Below are 19,972 nucleotides of genomic sequence, written 5' to 3' on the forward strand. Positions count from 1 at the left end.
CCCTGCGCTCCTGATGGGGGTGTGGCCTAGAAAACGGCAGTTACAGGAAACTGTCACTTTGCCAGCCAGCTACAGACATGGCACTTGTGCTGCCTTCGGAATAATGTTACCCAGTCCCCTGCCCTGTCTTCTGTTGCAGTCCTGAAAGATCTAGCCCCTAATCTAGGCTCTGGCTTTTCCCTAGCCTTGGTGAAGGAGCAGGTATGTTGGAGGAGGAGTCTGAGTAGAAAGAACAGTAAGTTACTGAGCCAAAAGATGAGGGCGACTGGCAAGAAGACAGACATTGGGGCTGGGAGAAAGGTGGAAGGTCAGGTTGGGAGTCAAAGTTCAAGTTTGTGCATGTCTTTATTGGGAAGCTGGAAGGCCGTGTTAACTTCATGCTCTTCTCTAACCCATTTTCTTTTGTCTCTTTTACAAGATTAATCTCTCTCTCTCTCTCTCTCTCTCTCTCTGTGTGTGTGTGTGTGTGTGTGTGTGTGTGTGTGTGTGTGTGTGTGTGTGTTTAAATAGCAAGGGTCTACCTTTTTTGAGGGAGGCACCAGAAAGGCACTTGTAGAAAAAGCTGATTTAATAGAATGTGGTCTTTTGTCTGCCCGGGCCCCAGTGATGTGGGGCCAGGGATCGGGCAGCCCTGGTGGTCACGGTCAGGGCCGCAGTGAAGGGGAAGCAGCCAGGAGGCACCGAGGGCACTGCCCTCCTGCACCGGCTGAGCTGCCGCCGGAGCGAGGACCCTGGAGTCCAGGACAGCGGCGCGAGGGACGCTGAGGACTCAGCCATGCCGGGCTGGGTCGGGGCCTGGCCAAGGCTGGAGAGGCCGAAGAGGAGGCCAAGGAGGAGGCCAGGGCCGGCTCAGGGTCCGAAGCAGAAGAGGACGCGCTGTGGAGCGGATCCAGGGCGTCCGGCACCCGCGTGCTGTGAACCCGGCCAAGCTCACGCAGTATCTGCTTCAGTGCTGGCTCATCAAGGAGCAGGATAAGGGGATGCTGAGCGCTTACCACTTCTATGCCATGTCAACGGTACCGAGCACCTGGTGGACATCCTGCATTGCAGTGGTGAGAGGAGCTACGAGACCTTCCTGGAAACCCCAGAGTTCAAATATCAGGGACACTTTTTCCTCCCACATTTAAAAATATTTTATTTTGTTTTAGGATACAGTTCCATATTGTTTCCATCATGTATCTGAGGTAAAGGAGGATATTGAGGGAGAAGCTCCAACCGTTTTCCCACCCACCCCAAGTCCCGGATGTGGGGCATGCTCTGAGATATTTGCTCGAGTGGTTTTAATAGTTCTCCAGTTATGAATCGCTGCCATTTTCGTTCGATGAGGTCGTCCACTGATTGATATGGTCCATCATAAAGTCACCGTTTGCCCCATATTTCGCTGCCAACATATAGCTGAGATGAATGATTGACCTGTTCTGTCTTCTGTCTTTTCTTGGTTAGAGTTCTGAGTCCAGCAGTTTGATTGAGGAGATCTCCAAAGAAACCTTGAGGTATTCCCAGACCAGATTCTTGTATGTTCTAGCAAGCACAGGGCCCGGCACAGTCCATCACCCTGATCAGCTGGTGGTTTCAATTGCTGGGTTGGTTCTGTTTTCAGATGCTCAATATCCCCCTTTACCTCAGATACATGATGGAAACAATATGGACATAATAGTATTACCCACTTCCCTATACCCCCTGAACCTTTTTTTTTTAACCGCAATTAACTATGTAAAGATTGTCAACAACAATACAATAAAATAAAAAATGAGCTGATCTATGTGGAATGTTTCACAAGTTAATGTTTTAAAAGTGGTGGTACCTACAGAAAATGAATATCACTACTAATTTTCTAACATTCCAAAATTTAATGTACAGGCTGTTTTCAAATAGAAACGTGTGTTGTTCCTTTGAGTGTTTGTAAGAATTCTCCTGTGCGAGTATTCCTTTTAGACACCTATTCCATTTACACTCATGAACAGTTAATTTTCTAGTTCTACTGCTACTTTTGTTATCTTAATCCCAAAATGTATCTACTGTATATGCTTAGTGATCAGAAATTTAGAAAAATGTGTCCATGTCCTCAAATTTCTCTATTTAAAGCAACAGCTTCTTAGCAATGATCTTATTCATCTTCCCACTAAATGCGAGGAGCCCCCTACCTCACAGGCAATTGGCCATCCATCATTTCCTAAGACTGTCCAGTTGGAACTTTCCTCATTAGATTGTATTTGCCACCCAGGAATTGCAGGTCATTCTTACTTTCTTTCTTTTTATATTATTATTAATAACTTTAATTTTTAATATTGTTTACATAGTTGAGAGGGATGTTTATTGGTGTGGGCCTCTAATTAAGGTGGGGAGGGTTGAAGTGTAGAGGAAGGCCAGTGAGATAAATGTTTCAGTTCTTTTTCCTGTGTCCCAGGGTGGGGGTGATTGGAAGGGAGCCTTAGAGACCCGGATGTGGGTCTCTTGTGTGGTCTTGATAGCTCTGCAACATTGTTGGCTTGGCAGAGAAGTCTGCTAGGTCTATTGCCTGACAAGGTCTACTTCAGTGTATCCACAGACCTAGACAAGAGAGTTGTTTAGTTCTTCTGCTTTCCACCTTTGGGTGAGGCGTTCCACATCCTCTTGGCCTAGATGAGCTGGCTGTTATGTCCCCTGTGTGCATCTGGACATGCTGTCCACTGCACAGGCATCAGCAACTGAGGAGGCCCAGTCCTGATACATGCTCTCCAACCACATATCTTGTGATTTTCCCTGTGCCTGAGATTTGAGTCCAGTGACCTTGTTGGGGAATCCCTCAAGAAACCTCACTTGGGGTGACCTCAGACTTGACTCCTGTGAGTGTCAGCTAATGCAGGGTCAGGTTCGGTTGGTTACCTGCACCTACCAGTGCACATATGGTAGACTCAGCTGCCTGGTCAGGTCTGCCACATCCCTGTCTCTCATGCAAACTGATGGGTGTTATGGCCTAGCCCAGCCCAGCCCACCACAGGTCCGACTCTCATACACACCAACAAGTGCTGCACTTAGGGCAACCCTCAATGACCCCCACTAGGCCTGCCCCCAGCCCTGGTTTTTGTGCTTGTCGGTCGATATTGTAGTTTAGTCCGGCCGCTCTGGCATCCCTTTCAGCTCTTCTGTAGTCCCATGGGTGCTGAGGACTGGCCCAGCCTGGCCTGCCCCCATACCCAGCTCTCAATGTTACCAGCAAGAGCAGAGCCTAGCAGGGAAGTCCCCAAAGTCCCTACCAGGCCTGTTCCCTGCCCCAGATCTTACGTATGCCTGAAATGGCTCAACCTCGGTCCCAGCTCTCACCAGCAGGTATTATAGCCTACCCTGTCCTGGCCTGACCCAGATCCAGCTCTCATGTGAAACAGTAGCTGCTGTGGTCTAGCCCAGCCTATCCCTACAGGTCATTCTCATGGAGCAACAGACAATAAAACTAATCTACTTTCTTTGCAGTATTAAAGAAAGCAAAACAGCCTGTAGTGCTAAGGCTGAAAAGGTTCATAGTATGGTTGTTAGATAAAAACCAACATTTTGAACATAATATAAGGGAAATTATTCATTATTTATTTAAAATTCAGATGTGGGCATTACACATGTTTGATTACACAATCTGGCCGTCTTACGGTAGATAGCCAAAGAATAAAGCTGAGATGCTGGTGGTGGAGGAGGAAGACAAGGCTGGGCGGGAGAGGGAAGAGCAGCTCAGCTCAGCTCAGGCCTCTTCCTCTCTGTCTCTCCTCTCTCTGTATATCTGACTTTGTAATAAAAATAAATCTTTAAAAAAAATATTTATTTTCTTTTGGATGATGTTTGCATAGTTGGGAAAGATGTGTATCCATATGGACCACACTGATTAGGGTGGGGACGGTCAAGGAATAATGGAAAGTGGACGAGACAATTGTTTCCAACTTTTACCCCCTGTATCTGGGGGTGCAGGGAGAGAAGGGGAGAGGGTTGCTTCTAACAGCCTAACCACATCAGTACCTGAGGTTGGGGGGATGGCCACTCAATGTCATGTCAGGGCCCCTGATGTGGAGCAATTATTGATAAAACAACACGGATGCATATAATACCTGAGAAATCAAACATGGATGACACAGTGTGCATACATTTACTTACAATTTAAAAGCTGATAAAGATGATCTGTGGCAACAGGAGAGGAAAAGGGAGTTGTGGCTGGGCAGTGACGTAAGCAGCGCTGGTAATGCTCTTTGCCTTTCTATGAGTGGGTGTTGCATGAATTTGTTTATGGTAATACAGTCTATACACTTGTGATTTGTGCATTTCTCTGCTTGGATAATGCGTTTCTATGAAAATTTTCCATAAGCATTCACATTTAGCAAATCAAACTTCCACATTGTATGTTTATGCACTTGATTTTGCCTTAAAAGGAACCAAACTTCTAAATACAGTGCTTTGAGTGTATTCTTCTGAAATGCCATTGCTATTTTCGTTAAAGTGTTATTACTCTCGGATCCAGATCCTATCACTCAGTACCTTAGTTCTCCCTCTGATTGTGCAAGTGTACTTCCAAAAATACACAGAGTGTGAGGCCGGCGCTGTGGCGTAGTAAGCCTCCACCTGCAGCTCCGGCATTCCCAGCCCCTGGCAGCCTCCACTCCACTCCGCTTTCACAAACTTGTCACAAAATGGAGAGATTACATAGTGGTGGTTTTCCTGGGCCTGGATTATTTTACTTACAATCATGTTCTTCAGGTTCATTCATGTGGATTCAAATAACACGATTTCTTTAAAACTGAAAAACATTTTATTTTCTTAATGCATCTGGTTTTTTTTTTTTTTTTTTTTTGATAGACACATTGATTTGTTTGGATCAATGGTGCTGCAGTGGACGTGGGAATGTAGAAATCTTTTCCACATTCTGATTTCATTTCCTCTGGGTTTATATGCAGAAGTAGGATTGCCACACCACATAGAAGCTCTATTTTTTGAAACGCCTCCCTGCTGTTTCTTATGATGGCTCTATTTCTAATTATATCATCATCAGATCCCTCTAACATGCTTTCAGAATTTCTCTTTATACTGACACTGGAACACTAGTAACCAGCTATATTTTCTTCCTTCTACTAATTCTGTGTTTTACCTACAAAGATATGGGAAACTTGACCAAATACCTTATTAAAGTCAAGATTACTAGAGTACACCAATAAATTTGCAGAAGGGGCTGGCACAGTGGCATAGCAAGTCAAACTGCTGTCTGTAGTGCCAGTGTTCCATGGAGGAGCTGATTCGAGTCCCAGCAGACGCACTTCTGATCCAGCTCCCTGCTAATGTGCCTGGGACAGTAGCATAGGATGGCCCAGGTACTTGAGTCCCTGCAGCCCTTGTGGGAGTCCTGCAAGAAGCTCCTGGTTCCTCACTTTGTTTTTTTGTTTTTTTGTTTGTTTTTAAGATTTATTTATTTTTATTACAAAGTCAGATATACAGAGAGGAGAAACAGAGAGGAAGAGCTTCCGTCCAATGATTCACTCCCCAAGTTACTGCAACGGCCAGTGCTGCGCTGATCCAAAGCCGGGAACCAGGAACCTCCTCCAGGTCTCCCACGTGGGTGCAGGGTCCCAAGGCCTTGGGCCATCCTCGACTGCTTTCCCAGGTCACAAGCAGGGAACAGGATGGGAAGTGGAGCTGCTGGGACTAGAACAGGCACCCGTATGGGATCCTGGGGCGTTCAAGGCGAGGACTTTAGCTGCTAGGCCATGCCGCTGGGCCCTCACTTTGGACAGGAGCTCCAGCTATTGCAGCCATTTGGGGAAGAGAACCAGGCAATGGAAGGTCTCTCTCTCTCTCTCTCTCTCTCTCTCTCTTTCTCTCTGCATGTACCTCTACCTTTCAAATAAATTAATCTTTAAAAATTTTAAAGTTTGCTGAAAACATGTGTTATGGGAAACTACACATGTACTTAAAACGATTGGCAACAAAATAAACTTTTTTTAAAAAAAGATTTGTCTTCATTTATTTGAAAGGCAGAATTACAGAGAGAAAAGGAGAGACAGAGAGAGACCTTTCATCTGTGGATTCACTCCCCAGACGGTTGGGACAGTTGAGGCTGGGCCAGACAAGCCAGGAATTCTTCCAGGTCTCCCACATGCCTGCAGGGGTCCATAAACTTGGGGCATCTTCTCTGCCCTGCAAAACAATCAATGGGAAACAGAATAGGTAGTGGAATAGCTGGAACCTGAACCAACACCTATATGGGATGTCGGTGTTGCAGGTGGAAGTTTAATCTGTTAAGCTACGACGCTGGTCCCATAAACATCTTTTAATTTCATTTTCCGTGATCTTTTTGAAGTATCTTCTTAATTCCTATCATTTTCTTAATTTAAAAGTATAATAACCATCCCCCTCCCCTTAAAAAAGGTTAATTTGCTCTTGGCTCTAAATCTGTTGATTCCTTTTATCTGCCCCTTGCTAGTCTAAACAAGCGTACGTTGTTGAGTGTGGCAAGTGCTGAGGGTGCTCCCACATGTTCCAGTTCTCTCCCGCTGCATGTGGGGTAGGACTGTGCTTTGCCACCTGTTGAAGTTCCATGTGTTCACAAAGCTACTTCGATCAGTGCCATGAGTAGACATGAACTGTGTCATTCTGGGGGGAGAACGAATCTGCTCCTCCCCATGTCCCGTAGTTTGGCAACCAGATCTCCCAGTCCAGACCCCAAGGTGAGCAGCAACAGAGAAGACTTCTGGCAAGGTGTAACGGACGTGCCGCGTGAGCAAGAAATGAAGAAGAAAGAAGTCATTGTTATCTCAAACCACCGAGGGTTTGGAATCACTTGTTAATGCAACATAATCTGAATTATCTTGACAGATAAATCATACTATGATGTGTTGGATTTACCAGATTGTATTTTCTGGAATCCACAGGCAACCTCACCTTTTGAAATTCAGGCGACAGTGAGCGCTTCGATGGTTTTCTGTAGAATCTCTTGTTCTCCACTGTGTTTCCGTCCATCTGCCCTTCATTCTCTGTGGATGTAAGTGGTTTGGGGCAAGCTAACCGGAATCGACCTGAAATGACTGAGGCTTCACAACTGCTTTCTGAGCTTGGACATCAATGCTTTCTTAGCAATGTTTGCTCCACTTTTCAATTCTCTGTGCTGGAGAAGGCAGAAACAAGAAGCTTAGCATTCATATTTAGCCTTTTTTCTTATTTTGCTCATATTAATGTTCTTATTTTCAATAAAACTTTAAAATCCCTCTAGATTTTCTTAACTTTCGCATTTTCCCGTAAGTATTGGTTTGTTCTGAGCTTTCTTTTATCCTTCTGAAATGATCACATAGCATTTCCAAAATCCACAGCTTGAAAAACAAAATTTATTTTTTATGAACTATCGTCAATGGTTCCTGGTACATGCTGAGGGTCTCAGTGAGTTTTAATGTTACATAATTCTCTTCTGATTTTTGTTCTCTTTCTAACATTCCGGTTTGCTAAGGCTTTTCTTTTTAATACCTACGCAATATCTAACATTTAGTGCTCAGTTTTAGAAGTTTCTGTACATTTTACAGTTAGTCTGTTTAGTCACATTTTTCCTGACTTCTGTAAACAAATGCTTTTTTAAGTTTAAATGATGTGTGTGACTATCTCACTTCTTCCTTGCAATATTTTGTCTGTTCCAGTGTGACCCAAGTCTGGTTGAATTGCTACCCAGCCCTTCTATAATGATCAGAATTAAACCAGAATAACAACTCTTGTCTTTTTATATCCTCTTGTCTTATGTATCAATTGTTCCAAGAAGCAGTGTTGCTCTAAAAATGCTAGAACGCTGTTTCTGTCTGTGCCACTTAAGCATGATGTTTACTTTCAGGCATGAGTGTTTAAACTGCTAAAAAAAAAATCCTTAGGAAATCCTCATTTTCTCAGAATTAACTGGGCAACACATTCAAATATGCAATGTTCTTTCCTCTTACAGCTTAAGGCCTTCTACCCTTTTCAGCTCACACTCTCTCTTTCTCTCCCTCTCCCTTTTGAACTCTTTCTATATGTTCAACATTGTATCCATATACTTAATCTCTTGTCTGTATACAGTGCTCTAACACTCAGGACCTACTTACAGTCATACACATAAGGTCATAGCTACACTTTTTTTGGTTTGTTTTTTTCCAAGTAAAGCGGGCAGGAGGAGAAGAGATCCAAGGCAAGGAAAAGGAGCAAGGCCACGTAAGGACAGAAAGACAAGGGAAGGCGTGTGGCCGGAGTGAGCGATGCTGCTGGCTGCCCTCCATCAGGATGTGCACAGTAAGGGCTAGCCCTTCATGGAAACTGTGCCGATTTAGTTCCCCTCTCCCATTTCTCATTCATATGACAGCTGTTTGGTTTAAAGGTTCAATCTGTTAAGGGTTTGTCTCTAACAGTCCAACAGGCTGGCGCGATGTTAGCGAGGACACGGAAGCAGGAAGGGGAGCACAGGAATGTGTCTCAGATTTCTTCCCTTCCCAACTTTTGTTTCTAGAGGACCTGTCTGGGGCCTGCTTTCCATCGCTCCCCCAAATCCTGAACATGAACACACAAATAGAAGAATTACAGGACCGGGCCATCATCAGAATAGCAGCTCATTTACCAGACCTCATTGTCTATAGCGATTTCTCTGCCCAACGACCCACTGTGGATTATTTTGATGGAGTCCTCATGTTTGTGGACATTTCAGGCAAGTGCCAAAGGGATGTTTGTTTAATATGAGTCTGTAACGGGCTGGTATGGGATTGCACTTGGTGGAGTTTGGAGCTCATGGGCCATGACAGCAGGTAGTCCCCACTGAGGGCACAGGAGGGAATGGATAAGCCGTGGGCCTGGCCCCCCTTCCATCTTCTCTTATTCAGTGCTTTTAGTCATGGACACCTGTTGAAGAAGTGCAAGCTCCATGCCTGGAACTTCAGGCTCTGGTTTTCTTGCCTGAGCTTTACCAGTGTATGCCCCAAACTCCGCACACCTCTTCAGAAGTGTTTGTAATTCCCTCTGTTTTCATCACCTTGAAAAAAAAAGTTCTCTTTCCAGTCAATCCCCAGTCTACAAGCTGAGAATTTGGGAGGGAGATTCCTGGAGCCTTTCCCTGACTCCCAAAATAGTAAGCACAGACAGAGGAGACCATGTGTCTGACACCTGACCAGCCACAGGGAGCTGTAAGAAACTCCGCCCAGTTCTTGCACGCGGAGGCCCGCTCTTCTCAAGCACAGCTCTCCTCTGGCTCTGCCTGGGCCCCTGAGCAGCTAAGAGAGCCAGCTGCATATGTGTTTCAGGATTTACAGCAATGACGGAGAAGTTCAGCATGGCCATGTACATGGACCGAGGCGCCGAGCAGTTGGTGGAGATTCTCAACTACTACATCAGTGCAATTGTGGAGAGTGAGTGGTCCCGGCGCTTCCGGCTTCTGCCTGCAGACAGTGTCACTGTGTTTCTCCTGTTTATGTCAGAGCACAACAGCTTAGCACCTCTCATTTTCTTGATAAAATATGTATGAAATAAGTCCTTTTTTCCCCCTTGAAATATAGAGTAGAACAGATATAGTAGACTCAGTTCTCACTCAGGACACCTGAAGGAATCATTGTGTTAGTTAAAAGGATGAGTTGCAGACTTTTATTTTAAGAATTGTAGTAGCAATATTTTCAGTTACAATCAATATTTTCAAATAATTTTTCAAAGTTAAAAATATTTATTTATTTAAAAGGCAGAGCTACAGAGACAAGGAGAGATAGAATCTTCCATTTTTTTGTTCACTCTCCAAATACTGACGACAGCCAGTATTGAGCCAGGCAGAAGCCAGGAACCCAGCGCTTCTTCCAGGTTTCCCATGCAGGTGCATGGGCGCAAGCACTTGGGCCAATTTCTACTGCTTTCCCGGGCTTGTTAGCAAGGAGCTGGGCTAGAAGTGAAGCAACCAAGAGTTAAATGGCATGCATATGGAATGCTGGCCTTGCAATCAGCAGTTTAACTTGCTATGCCATAACACTGGCTCCTCAAGTTGTTTTTTTTCTTTTTTAAGTTAGCATCAACATAACTTAGATGTAGTCATTAAGAGATTTTAGTATTAAAAAGTAAGAGTGAGTTATAACACCTGATAGATTATGAAGCATGCACAGCTGGTGGAGGAGTGGGGTCTCTTCTGTTTCTGCCCACCCTCTTGTTTGCATTATTGATCTGAACTACTCATGAAGAAAAGGGTTTATTCCATTTAGGCAAACTCTGGGCCTGCTGTTTTATCAGACTCTGTTTCTTGGTGGTCTTAGTGGTCCCTACCAGACAATTTCAAATGCATAAGCCATGATGATTCCTTTGTGCCTCGCACTCAACACAGCAGGTGCTCAGCAAATTTGTCCTGACGCATAAATAACAGAAAAACAGTCCAGTGATGCAAACAAAATGGCAGTCTGGTGACAAAGTAACCCAAGTTGACTATGATTGTGACTTCCTTATTTCTTGACCTTTAGTTTCACACACCCACCCATGCTCGTGCAAAACCCAGCCAGCTACACTTACTGATCAGTGAAAAGAATTCCTGGATTGTAAGAAGGAGCTGGTAGTTAGCCTACTGCTTAGCATGCAGGCTAAGATGTGTGGGTCCTGATCAGACTCTGGGATTGGAGCCCAGCTTTGGCCCTGGGTTCCAGCTTCATGCTAAACAGTTCTAGTAACTGGACTCTTGCCCCATTCCCATGTGGGTTTCGCTACACTCCCCCTCCCTCTCAGATAAATAAATATTAAGGGCCAGCACCATGGTGCGGTGGGTTAAGCTGCAGCTATAACACTTGCATCCCTTTCAGTGGGCCGGGTGAGCCCTGACAACTCTGCTTTTGATCCAGCTCCCTGCGAATGCAGGATGGAGTCCCCAGCTCTTGACTTCAGCCTGGCCCAGGCTCTCCTCATTCTGCTGCTCTGCCTTTCAATGAATGAATCAACTTTTATGTATGTGTATTTTTAGAGGATTCCCCATCCTAGAAGGAAGGCAGCTAGTGCCAGGCCTCCTCAGCAACCCTGCCTTCCTCTTCCCTGTCTTTTCCCATATCTGACTCCACATATTTGCTCCACCGCTAAGTTAACAGACTCAAGTGGGCTGAGTGAGCCAGCAGCTTCCATGGCTGTTCTCCCGCCATAGCTTCTGTCCTGGCAAGAGACAGGTTCTTCTCACAGCTTTGTTTGACCTCATCTATTGTTGTTGTTTTCCCAGAAGTATTGATTTTTGGAGGAGACATCCTGAAATTTGCAGGTACGGAGGCTGCCTGGCAGGAAGGGGATGAGGCGGGAGTAGGGGCTGCTGGTGTTGGGCTGTGAGGGAGGCTATGTCAGGTGACTGTTTAGGGGATGTTTGCAGTTTCTGCGAAGGTGGCCTACAATAGGAACTAAGAGCCAGGGCAGGTCTGATGCCCTACTGTGTGCGTGTCTCTCACAGGTGATGCGTTGCTAGCTCTGTGGAAGGTGGAGCGAAAACAACTGAAAAATATTATCACGGTGGTAACTAAATGTAGCCTGGAGATCCAGGAATTCTTTGAGACCCAGGAGTCCGAAGAAGGCCTAGATGTAAGAGTTAAGATAGGTAAGCATCTCACAAGCAAGAGGGTGCTGCAGCCTGATTCCTGGGGCATCTCTGAAGGGAAACGGTGGAACCCCGTGGCTGAATCCCACCACCTTGTGTGCAGTTTTGGAAGCAGGTGGATCAGAATGTGAATTTTTGGCTCCCTTACTTGCCAGTTGAGTGAGTGTGGGCTAATCTTGGTTAGTATGGGGCTTGGCATGTAGTAACCACTCAACAAGAACGTCTTTATTACTATTATTGCTGTTGTTATTGCTACAACTTTCTGCTTGTTGAGGTTGTGCAGCATGAAGTACAATAGAGAGTAACTTGTCATTATTTGGATTCAGCAGTGACATGAGACTAGTCGTCCTTCATTGTATAAGAATAATGCACAAGGAAAGCTTAACAGCTCAGTCTGCCCTGCAGTTCCAGCTTCATGCAGGGCTTTGTGGAATCACGCACAGAAAAGGAAGATACTTCAGGCAATGGAACCATGGTGTGGCAGGCTAAGCCTCCTCCTTCAATGCTAGCATCCCATTTGGGTGCTGGTTCAAGTCCCGTCTGTTCCTCTTTCAATCCACTTTCCTTCTTGTAGCCTAGGAAAGCAGCAAAGCATGGCCCAAGTACTTAGATCCCCAATCCCACTGTGAGACCCAGAGGAAGCTCCTGGCTCCTAGCTTGGGATTGGCCCAGTTCCAGCTGTTGTGGCCATTTGGGAAGTGATTCAGTGGATGGAAGACCTCTGTCTTTGTCTCTCCTTCTCCCTGTAACTCTGCCTTTCAAATAAAAATAAGTAAATGTTTAAAAATGAAAAAGAGAAAGAAAATTAAGGTATTTTAAAAAGTTCCTATGAAAATGGAATTAAAAGGTCAGGGGGTACGTATTTATTTAGCTCATTGGTTAAGATGCCTGTGTCCTGTATCAGTGGGCCTGGCCTGGATTCCCGGCTCTGGCTTCTGGCTCCAGCTTCCTGCTGACACAGTCTCTGGGAAGCAGCATTGATGGCCCAAGTCTGTGGGTTCCTGCACCCGTAGGGGAGGCTTGGGTTGCCTTTCCAGCTCCAGGCTCCACCCAGGCCCTGCTGAGATGGACATTTAAGAAGGGAATCGGTGGGAGCTTGGTGTCTTTGTCTTTCTGTCTCTCAAATAAAGAAACAGATAGACAATGAGAAGTCTTTTTCCTGTAAAAATTTAAATCTGTACAGGTTTTTCATAAGACATATCTTCTGTGAATGTTAAAAAAAATGTGTCCGTTTTACTAATTAAAGAGACACAGAGAATCTTCTACCTATAGTTTTACTTTGCAAATTACCTTAGCAGCTGGGGCTGACCCAGGCCAAAGCTAAGAGCTGGGAATTGAACCTGTGTCTCCCGTGTAAGTGAGAGAACCAAATACATGAGCTGTCATCTTCTGCTGCCTGAGATGCCCATTAGCAGAAAGCTGGATTGAAGGCAGAACTGGGCTCAAACCTAGGTGCTCCAGTGTGGGATGAAGGCATCGGGTGGCATTTTGACCACTGTGCCAAATGCTTGCACTGTTTTCTGTCAACTGTATGAAGAGCCACTGTGTTATGCTCATCTCATCGCAGTCCTGGGGTGTACACACCATTGTATGCTTGCCATGGGTGGAGAATAAGGTGCTGGGAGACATAAATGATGTTAGCGTCTGCCTTACTGAATTGTAAAACTTGTGATTCTCAAATGAGGGTGTTGATGCAGTCATCAGAAGTTTTCCAGTTAGTCATTTCTTAACTTTCTTTAACTTGTGTTCTCTTTTTTGATCTTATTCCAATTAAGTTAAATATTTCGTTGTGAAGCAAGCTCATTCCAAGTCCAACATCCAGGGAATTAGAATGATGGGCCCACCGCCTGGCATGCATGCTAACTGGCTGTCAGAGCCGGGTTTCCCCACCCTTTCTTGCAGTGAATCTAAACATCAGTGTGTTTTCTACAGCTGGAAAGAAAGTCACACTTGGATGATATCAGGGGAAATCACAACAGCAGAGTGAAGATAGAAAACACTCTTTGGAGGCCAGTGTTCAGGCTCAGCAAGTTAAGCTGCAGATTGAAAAGCTGGCATTCCATACAGGAGTACGTATTCAAGTCTCAGATGCTCTGTTGCCTGTTAAGCTTCCTGCAAATGTACCGCGGGAGGCAGTGGAAGATGGTCCAATTGCTTGGGTATCAGGATGGGGTTCCTGGCTTCTGGCTGCAGCCTGACTGTTGAGGCTATCTTTCTGTCACTCTGTCTTTAATTATAATCATTTAAAAGAGTTGTGTATCATTTGTAGTTCAGTATTTCTGCACATATTTTTGCAACCTCTGTCTTAATACCAGTACCAAAAATTTCCTCTCACAACTTTAAAACAATTAGAACATTTTTGGAAGGGGATAGGTGGGTCAAATGTCCATTTTCCCCACCCTCCGACCTGTAGCTCATGTCTGAAATTCAACCTTAGAGGTTTTTTTTTTTTTTTTTTTTTTTTTTTTTTTTTGCCAGTGATCCATTGCACCAGGCCCAAGGGCTCCTTTTTTTAGTTAAAGCCCTTACTTCTGATAAAATGCAAATCATCCCCCAAATAGGAATTATTGAATTTGTTCTCTCTTACCTTGAAGGATAGGCTTATGAAAGAAAAGATGAAATAATTTCAGAGACTAATAGGGGCATCCAGGGAGATAAATATTAAGAGGTAAAAAAAATAGTAGAAAAATTTTCTAACTTCTTAAGAGAAGGTGAGCTTGGAAAGGCCTAGGTCTGGAAGAAGCATTCTCTGCTGCTTAGGTAAAATTTTAGGAATGAGGTTTCACTTGTCAGGCCAAGATTTTGATTTTTCCAAGAAGCAGTGCTGCTGGAGAATGACCCAGAACTTAGTGTGCAAACCTGTCACTTGCATTTTTGCCAGGACTGGCTGCTGGCCGCATTACCCTGATGATCTTCGGAGATAATTTGCGCGACCACTTTCTGGTAACTGGTCAGACAGTTGATGATGTGCGCTTTGCGCAGAACATGGCGCAGATGAATGACATTGTTCTGTCACCCAACTGCTGGCAGCTCTGTGACCGGAATATGATTGAAATCGAGAGGATTCCTGATAATAGAGCAGTGAAGGTAGGTGTGAGGCTGTTGCTGGCTCCAGTCCTGCCAGAGAGTCCTGCCAGAAAAGACTGGGGAAGGCTCCAAGGAGGGAGACTGGGCAGGGATCGGTCTGGGAGAGACTAAGCTGACCTTAGTCCTGGACAGCTCTTCAGGAGGGGGCGGGGGAGCTGAGGTAAGGGAGTTCAAGGAGGAAACATGAAGCCTTCCTGTGGTCATCTGAAGAAGTGACCTTGCTGGAGGAACCGGTAGGGTGTGCTGGACATTCCCTAGGAGAGTCACTTGAGGACCCTCACTGTGTTTGCCCACCCCCATCCTAACCCAGGAGCAAACAGCACAGAGGGTGAAGATAGGAGGTGAGCCAGGGCAGCGAAGTTGAGGGAGGGAGCAGAGACCTCTCCCAGGGCCCTGCCTTGCGGAAAACACAGTAGCTAGCTCAGGGCTGATCAGTGGAACTGTTCTTAGAACATGGTCAACTAGAGAAGCTGTGTTTTGAGGATGAGGAAGGGGAAGAGAGTCATATTGCTAGATGAACCAAAGGAGTGGAACTGCAGAGCAGAAAGAAAGAAAACGGAGGCTTTCCACACAATCGCTTATCCTACAGCCCTCGCCACCAGCATGTCCTCACCACCAGAGGATTAGCCTGTTGAGCCACAGCACTGGCCATGTGTTCTAGGATGCTATACATGAAATCCCATTGCATTTTGTGGTTTGTTTTGCTTACTCTGCAACAGTTTCAGTTCTACTCTGTCTTTTGTGACCTTAACACTTAAGAAGAGTATTGATTCATTGGTTTGTAAATTGTCTTTTTTTTTTTTTTTTTTTTTTTTTAATTTGCGTGGTGTTGTAGTAGAAAGCAAGAGAGATCACCCCAGACACAAGTGTAGGATGTTAGGAGAACTTAATCAACAGGAACCTCTGTGCTGCATGGCTGCTGCCAGGGGTTTTTAAGTTCCCATCAGTACACAACAGCAGGGATTTTTTTTTTTTTTTCACAAACCATCCAATTAGTGGAACACATTCCAATCAACTTAGATGGTGTGCTTTACAAATCATCCAATCAGCTTAACTCCTTAGGCCAATCAGCTAGCAAAGGTGTTTATAGAAGCAGATAGGTGCAGTTAGCAATGCTGGAAACTTAGTCAAGGAAGCAAAATGGAGTCCCATCTGCCCACAGTTTTGGGTGCTATCACCCAGCTGCACCCCATCAGTGCTTTCTTATGATCGGACTGAGTTTATGCATTTGGGGCGTTTCTGGTGTTATGGAGAATTTGACGTGAAACATGGAGCAACCTCGTTTCTTTCTCACACGAAAGAAGACTTTTCATGCAGACAACGCTAGTTTGCAAATGAGAGAGAGAAAGAGAGAGAGAGAGAGAGAGATCTCCCGCCATAGTGGCAGGAGGGGTTTCCAAGGAAGAAAAAGTCCTGAGGTAGTGGTGGAAATGGTCTTTTTAAAGCACCATCTCAGGGGATTTACTCAAATGACAAAAAAAAAAAAAAAAAGGTGGGTGGGACTCATTCACAGTGGACAATAATGTAGCACCTTGTAGAGCACCAGAAGGGTGGGACTGGTAACCGCCCCCTCCCATTCTGATTCTAAGAAATGGGAACTGATATGTTGATTCTGTTGTTTGGTTCCCCATCAAGGGGAGAATGTGCTCTTGGAAGAGTATGAAACATGGAGAAGCACGATTTACTATTTTAAAAGGTAACTTCACTAGAAATCAGAGACTCTGTCTACTAGCCCCTCTGACTCCTCACGCTGACAAGAATGCCAGAAGAGAAGAGGTGATGCCAGTCTCACTGTATCATTTCACAGAGTTCATGATCTTGACATGTTAGGATTGATGTTTCTAATATTTTTTGGACATCGTTGAGTTCACTGTCCTTTAAAATTTATGAGACAGAAATGATGCACAGTTTAGCCAGGTTTTATTTGAATTAACATATTATGAAGAAAGCAAAAGAGCAGAAAAAAAAGTCTGAGAATCCAAACGTCATATAATGCTGCCATGGGAAACCTCAGGCGAAAAGACAAAGGCAATCTTGATTCTTGCCTCATCAGAAAGAAGAATTTTCATGCAGACAATGTCAGTATGCAAAGGAAGATATTGAGGATGCAAACCTCATGCCACAGCAGCAACCAGGAGGGTTTCAAGAAAATGGTGGAAATGGTGTCCTTTAAGCACAATTTGCAACAGCATCACAAAAGCCACCCAAAGGGTGTGACTAATAATTTCTTTCCATTCTTGCGATAAGCTAAAAACTGGGAGGAGTGGGAACATACGTTTGTCTCACTAAGAGCACCTTCTGGACTGAAGCAAGCATTGTGTCAACTTTTGAACAGACTTCCTCTTTCTCATTCCAGCAAGAGAGGTGACGCTGACTGCCTGTTAGCCCAGCTGACTATAACAAAGCTGCTCCCCTGGCATGACTCCCATCTCTGTGTATACTGAACACGAGGATCTTAATGAATAACATGAAGGGCTTTCTGAATTTTAATTTTAGGGCCCGGTGCAGTAGCCTAGTGACTAAAGTCCTTGCCTTGTATGCCCCGGGATCCGATATGGGCGCCAGTTTGTGTCCTAGCTGCTCTACTTCCCATCTGGCTCCCTGCTTGTGGCCTGGATAAGCAGTAGAGGACGGCCCAGAGTCGTGGGACACTGTACTCAGGTGGGAGGTCCAGAAGAAGCTCCTGGCTTCAGACAGATTCAGGTCTGGCTGTTGCGGCCATTTGGGGAATGAACCAGTGGATGAAAAACCTTTCTCTCTGTTTTGCCTTCTATCTGCAAATCTGCCTTTCCAATAAAAACAAATAAATCTTTTTAAAAACTTGCATTTTAAAATGGCAGTTTAGCACATTGCAGCTCTTCAGTGTCGACATTGATGATTAGACAATGAGAAGGGCACTTTTCTACTTTGTGCTATGAAATTGCACTCCAAGGGCCAGAAGACCCTCAGAATAACTAAAAACTTCTCTTGTCCTTTCTAGGTCAGCTTCCTAAAGCCACCCCCTTCTTTTAATTTTGATGAATTTTTCAACAAATGCATGACCTTCATGGATTATTACCCCTCTGGTGAATACAAACGTAAGTACCCCCCAATGGACAAGGCCCAGCGATCGGGTGGGTCTCATGTCCATGCCAACAGTTCCACTACTGGCACAGGACTGCTGGTCAACACTGACACCCAAAGGAGAACTGCTTGCCATTTCCTGAATATTGATGCTCAGTAGGATTCTCCCGAAACAGTGATTCCTTTTCCTTACTTCCCAAGTGCTTCTAAGTCTCTCCCATGAGGACAGAAAACAAAGATTTGGTGAATTCTGCTTTCCCCTCACAGCCTTCACTGACAAACTTCCTGCTCTATCTGCTCCTATATCCGTTTCCCCGATTAGCACTGACAGCCTGTGCAGCAGGGCAGTGCCCACCTGCTCTTTAGTCTTCTGCCTCCCAACATGTAATTCTACCCTCTTGCCCTTCTGTCTACTGAGACAGTTTATCCCAAGGCCACAAAGGACAATGAACTTGCTAACTCAGGTGACCTCTTGTCAGGCCACACCTTTGGAGGTTGACCTTAGATTACTATGGTGTTCTCCTTCTGTTATTGAGAATTCAATGCAAAAGGTGTAGGCAACCTCAGTTCTTATCTCCCAAGAAAGAAGGATTTTCATGTGAAAAAATGTCAGTAAGCAAAGCAGGATTGATCAAAGACAGAACCCTTCTGCCACAGCATCAGGACGGGAGCTCCAGAGAGGACAGACCCCAGAAAATGGTGGAAGTGGTTGGTGTCTTTCAAGCACCACTGGGGCTTGCAGAACAACAGCTAACACACAGCAACAGGGCATGGACAAAGCCCATCAGAAGGCCAGATTTATATCCCTTGTCTAGTTTGCTGTGAGAAAACAAAGCCATCAGAAGGATGTGACTGGTAACTTCTCATGATAAGCTAAGGATTCAGAAAGGTGATAAAGCATTTTTTATCTTGCTAGAAGAATCTTCTGGGCAGAAGCAAGCATTTTGTACACCTTTTCTCATCATTCATACTTAACTTCCATCTGACTATGATTGTTACCAGAAATGCCTGTTTCTTGTTTTCTCCTAAAAAAAAAAAAATGACAGACATAAGAAAGAGATGGGCAATAAGCAGCATGCTATTGATGGTTGGTGAAGAAAACATAACTGGCAGTCAGGTGGGCATCTCATCCAGGGATCAACATTGTGGCACGGCAGGTTGAGTGCTGGTTCAAATCTTGGCTGTTCCACTTCAGATCCAACTTACTGTTGATGTGCCTGGAAAGGCAGTAGAAGATGGCTCAAGTGCTTGGGCCTCTGCCAACTATGTGACAGGTCAGGATGAAGTTGGGCTCCTGGCTTCTGCCTAGCCCAACCCTGGCTGTTGCAGCTATTTGGAGCATGAACCAGCAGATGGAACATCTCCCAGAGAGATCACAACCCTTCAAATAAATTCAAAACAAACAAACAAAAACCTTAAAAGTACAGTCTACGTTCACAGGAGTTTTGTGGGTCTGGGTCCACCATTTCTCATCTTACCTCTTTGGCGTATTGCTGGGTGGAGGGCTGTCCAGTGATGGAATTCATTAAGTTCCTCCTGATCACACATCAGTACAATGTTGTGGGACCAAATCATCTCCAGGGCATAGGACTTGAAAGATGTTACTGTGGGGGCCTAGAGTGATGGGGTTCAGTGGCTAAATCCTCACCTTGCGTGTTCTGGGATCTCATATGGATGCCGATTAGTGTCCTGGCTATTCCACTTCCCATTAAGCTTCCTGCTTATAATCCGGGAAAGCAGTAGAGGACAGCCCAAAGCCTTGGGACCCTGCACCCATGTGGGAAATCCAGAATATGTTCCCGACTCCTGACTTCATATCACTGAACTCGGGCTGTTATGGCCATTTGAGGAGTGAATCTGCAAACGGAAGATCTTTCTGTCTCTCCTCTCCATAAATCTGATCTGCCTTTCCAATAAAAATAAATCTTGAAAAGAAAAGGATTAGCCCCGTGTAGTGTTATCTGACATGGATAAGACTTTTAATGTACAATTTACTGGGCTGCTTCTAAGGGGTGCTCCTAGTTTCCTCCCTCATTCAATCTCACAGTCTTCTCTCTTTGTGCCTGGGAGAAGACTAGGGCATGGCACTTTTACAAGGAGCTCATGCTCCAGGTCCCATAAATCGTTTGTCTCACCTTCATCCTGGCCCTAGTGGCCAGAATTCAAACCCAGACTTTAAAAATATTATTTTAAATTTTTGGATTAACAGGTAATACATACATATTTTTAGATTTTAATGCCACATTTGAACACATATGTATATCTTAAGTCAACCATACCAGG

General features: G+C 44.9%; 1 protein-coding gene across 3 annotated transcripts in view; it reads left to right on the plus strand.

Moving 5' to 3' along the window:
* Positions 1-19,972, plus strand: part of LOC101523050 (adenylate cyclase type 10) — a 92,123-nt gene continuing 72,151 nt past the window's right edge. Inside the window, exons 1-7 of one of the 3 annotated variants that reach the window (XM_004589139.3) lie at positions 1-201; positions 8,465-8,659; positions 9,249-9,353; positions 11,174-11,212; positions 11,396-11,539; positions 14,421-14,626; positions 17,607-17,703. In XM_004589139.3, the coding sequence (XP_004589196.2) occupies positions 8,512-8,659; positions 9,249-9,353; positions 11,174-11,212; positions 11,396-11,539; positions 14,421-14,626; positions 17,607-17,703 (739 nt within the window). In that variant the 5' untranslated portion in view covers positions 1-201; positions 8,465-8,511. Of the gene's footprint in view, positions 202-8,464; positions 8,660-9,226; positions 9,354-11,173; positions 11,213-11,395; positions 11,540-14,420; positions 14,627-17,606; positions 17,704-19,972 lie in introns of those variants that run through there. The other 2 variants (XM_058660563.1, XM_058660565.1) reach the window with 2 other exon arrangements.

The sequence above is a fragment of the Ochotona princeps genome, chromosome 2 (genome assembly GCF_030435755.1).
Source record: "Ochotona princeps isolate mOchPri1 chromosome 2, mOchPri1.hap1, whole genome shotgun sequence".
Classification (NCBI taxonomy): Eukaryota; Metazoa; Chordata; class Mammalia; order Lagomorpha; family Ochotonidae; genus Ochotona; species Ochotona princeps.